Source organism: Pterocles gutturalis, unplaced genomic scaffold, assembly GCF_000699245.1.
Source record: "Pterocles gutturalis isolate BGI_N339 unplaced genomic scaffold, ASM69924v1 scaffold11675, whole genome shotgun sequence".
NCBI classification, from domain to species: domain Eukaryota; kingdom Metazoa; phylum Chordata; class Aves; order Pterocliformes; family Pteroclidae; genus Pterocles; species Pterocles gutturalis.
Window position 1 is genome coordinate 2,189 of NW_010143470.1, and position 4,127 is coordinate 6,315.

At 42.3% G+C, this 4,127-nt stretch overlaps 1 protein-coding gene across 1 annotated transcript; it reads left to right on the forward strand.

Moving 5' to 3' along the window:
- Positions 1-1,670: 1,670 nt before the first annotated feature.
- CXCR6 (chemokine (C-X-C motif) receptor 6) lies at positions 1,671-2,708 on the forward strand. The gene has a single exon (XM_010084753.1). The coding sequence runs from the start codon at positions 1,671-1,673 to the stop codon at positions 2,706-2,708; it is 1,038 nt and encodes a 345-aa protein (XP_010083055.1).
- The last annotated feature ends 1,419 nt before the right edge of the window (positions 2,709-4,127 follow it).

A 4,127-nucleotide genomic window follows, 5' to 3' on the forward strand; every position in this document is an offset into this window, starting at 1 on the left:
ATCCATGGTAAGACTCCCATCTGCTTTCACCAGAAACAAATCAGGGCATTACTGCCTGAATTTGAAAATTCATGTGAAGAACATTAATGTTACAGGAAAAAAGTTAACATTTTAAATATTTTTTGGTCTGCCCCAAAAAAAACCCTATTATGGATTAAAAGCAGATATTAAAAATTCCTCTTTTAAAAGGGTCAATAAGACTCTCCTAAAGGCTAATTTCCAGTAAGCTTGGACACCAGAAAGATCTGTACTACTTTAGTAAGGCTACTAATGGCATGTTATGTTGTCAAATGACAAAACTGAGTGCCTGATAACTACTCTGTTTCAGCTTTGAGGAAAACACCTTTCCTATACAAAAAAGAGGCAAGAAACACCAGCTGACTGCCATTGCAAAGAGTAGGTAAAATAAAACACAGTGCTTCCATTTTTTTCCATTGCCTTGATGTTGGTGAGCCTAACTTATTTTTTATCTTCACCCCATGCTTGGCCTCCATCTGAACTGAAAAGTATTTTATAAAGAGCCAGTAACTTTTCAAAAGGGCATGCAGTTTTATAATACTTCTCTGGTGACTCACAGACTGTGCTGGCTCTGCTTCTTGGCCCCACGGAAATGACTTTTTGGGTAACGTTCAACCTGCTGCACATTACAACTCACACAGGCGAGGCCCTTCTGCCAATCTAAATGAATCAGAGGTGGATTCTGCTGATCTTCTGCTGAGTAATGTCTTGTAGGAGGATTAGGCCCATAGAAACGTGCTCTTTGTACTCAGGAGAGGGGACACTTAACCTTAGGCTAAATCTTTGAAAACCCCATTAACCTGTCTCACAGGAGACTTTATTCACAAGGTAAGCAGCTTGCACATCTGGCTGTTGCTGTTACTCTTGTGTGCTGGCGACAGCCCTGACAGCAAACAGCCCCTTGACTTGGAGAGCTGGCACGGCGGTACTGCACCAGTTCTGGAGAGATGGCGCGACAGAGGGGGCTGATAGAGAAGTGGTCGTTCCTCTAACAGTAATACCAATGTTTGAAACAGATCAACTAAAATCAAGCAGGGCAGAGATGTTAATGAAAATCCTCCATGTTTCCATGTTTGAGAAGGGGAAACAGTGCTGCCATCTGATGACGTGATTAACATCTAAACCATGAGCTAAGGCTCAACCACAAACTCTAAAGCGCTCACTCACCGAGACTTAAGCCCTTCTTTCTGAGACAGGTCCAGCCCAAGCCAAATGACTCTGATGCTTAGAGCCTGCACCCTGAGCCTAAAGGCCGCACCTGGCAAAACAAATTCTGTTTCTCTCATGGGTTCCTCCAGAATCCCTTGATCCAAACAGTAAACTGCTGATGGATTTGAAAGCTCAAGCCATATTCTGTTTTCAGAAGCCTCTGTAATTGTCTTGTTTATCTTTTGAGTCTCTGTCAGTATAAGTTTGGTAACAGATAATGTGTTTAAATCCACCAGCTGTTGTTTGGGGCTTGACGGTCAAGACAACACTCTTCAGCAAATAAATACATTTGGTTTTGTCTGTCACGCACGTCTTACCACAGCTCTTATCTGTTAGCACTTAGGATTTTGCCTGCCTGCTGGATGCATTAGGATTCAATTATTTGTCGAGTAAAAAAATTCTCCATGTGTCTCCCAACAGGCTGCCTTTAAAAAGAAGGCAACATGGCAACGACAGATGCTGCTAACTTTTATTATAACTTCTCCATCACTGATGCTAATGAAGATGGAAGTGAGAATTTTCACACATTTACAAGAGTCTTCCTGCCCTGTATGTACTCGGTTGTTTTCACCCTTGGGCTAGCAGGAAACGCGCTGGTCTTTGTCATACTGGTTTTCTACGAGAAACTGAAGACGCTGACAGATATATTTTTGCTGAACTTGGCTATAGCTGACTGGGTCTTCCTTTGGACATTGCCATTCTGGGCATATTCTGCTGCTCAGGAGTGGACTTTTGGCACCATGGCATGTCGTATCATACGGGGGTTGTATACTCTGAACCTGTACACTTCAATGTTAACTCTAACGTCTATCACCTTTGACCGGCTTATTGCTATTACTTTTGCCACCAAAGCACATATGTGTCAAACCAAACGAGTGACATGGGGCAAATTAATCTGTGTCTTGATCTGGGTGATCTCATTAGCATTTGCTGCACCGCAGTTTATTTTTAGTGAGGTGTTTAGCATTGATAAGGCCATATGTCAGGAAGAATACCCAAACCATCACACAGAACTGGTTCTTGAAGTGATCCAAGTGACCCTTGGCTATTTTATTCCCGTGCTAGCCATGATCACCTGCTACTCACTAATTATTAGAACCTTACTGCATGCCAGGAGTTTTCAAAAGAACAAATCTCTAAAAAAAATATTTTCTGTAGTTGCTGTATTTATTCTTACTCAGTCACCCTACACTTTCTTGAGGCTGATAAAGATCATAGACTGGAGCTTTAACTTGTACAGCAGCTTTGAATATGCAATAATCATAACAGAAGCTCTTGCATATTTCCATGGCTGTCTTAACCCTGTTCTGTATTTCTTCATGGGGGCGAAATTCAGGAAGAACTTACAGAAAATTATTAAAAACTCAAGATGTGTCAAGCAGCAAGTTACAGCTAAACAGTGGCAAACAACTGAAGAGGAAGGCTCTAAAACTTTTACTGCCTCAAATAATGCAGATGCAACAAGCATGTACCCGCTGTAAAATTGCCTAGAGAATCTGACGACTATTTACAGCTTTTTTTTTTTTTTTTTTTAATACTGAGATAGGTAGCCTATACGAAAGAGGAAACACAATCCCATTAGTAAGGACATTGTGATCGGCTTTAGGCCAACCTATCTTAACCATGATACATCAGCGTTTCCTGCTTTTCCTGGTAAGAGCTGATCCTAAGACAAATGTGGTAACAGAGTCAACTGTGCAGAAGATCTTCAAAAGGTGTAAGAAACATCAAGATAAAACTCCCTTCTTCATGACATAGAGCTAATTTGGATTTCATGACTGTAGAGGGGCTGGAGACATTCACCAAACTTCTGGCCTCCTCGTTTTCCATTAAAGGTGTTTGTTAACAAAAAAAAATTATGAGTTTTGTTTCAAAGATATTACAGATTTTAGTTTAGCTTATTTATTTAATGAGGATTCTTGGATTAAACCACACACATTACAATCTTTATGCTGGGTATTACGTGTGGTTGGGTTTTTTTGTGGAGCTTTTTCGTATTTTTCCATGTGGGAGAAGGTCTCCACACACACTCCTTTAGTGTTCATCTAAAATTTCTGAAATAAAGCAGCATTTTAATCTGCCTTTCATCTAACATGAGGTTCGTGGTCTGAATCTCCCATACACATCTTTGTACATTTCTGATAACAGAGCTCATGTTGCCAGATAACCAGACTCCCTGTCAACACAAGGGATATCATACCGCACATGGGCTGTAACGCTGAGCAGCATTTCCTTAGACACAAACCCAATTCCCATGCATTCTTTGTACCATGGCATCTTTCTAGTCTGTTCTTCCTAGCATCACCTTGGCACCCTGGTTCGCCTGCCACAAAACTCTGGATTCCTTAGTAGTTCTCCTTCCCTGCTCCTGCAGTCCCTCCTTTCCAGCTCTGGCCTTTTCACTTCCCAGTGGGAAATACCCATTTTACCCTGTTTCAAACTGTTGCAATAACCACACTCACTCTGGATGTTCCTTTTCTCCTCACTAACGCTCAGCTCTTCCTACCAGCTCACTGCAGCTCCATGTACCTGACCCTTAGCGGCACTGTTGTGTCCATGTCATCTTTTTCTTCTTAGAAAACAGCCCCTTAGGCAATCCTTTCCGTGCTACATAATCTCTCTTGTTTCTCCCATAGCTGAATGGTGCAATATCCTTAAAGACAAAACTAAGAAGGAACGTGCAGTGTGCTGTGCTTTCATATCTGCGTGGCAAGTAAAGCTGCTATCCCAACACGCAGCTGCAAGGCAGGCTTTGCCAGCAGCCGGTGCTGAGAGGTGCTCCTGTCCCCACTTCTCTCCCCGGCTGTTTCTGCTCAGGGCAGCAAACACTGCAGACCACATGCAGTTCCCCCTTTTGGCTGCACTGGCACTCTGCCATGTGAGTTGTAATCAGGTCAGGA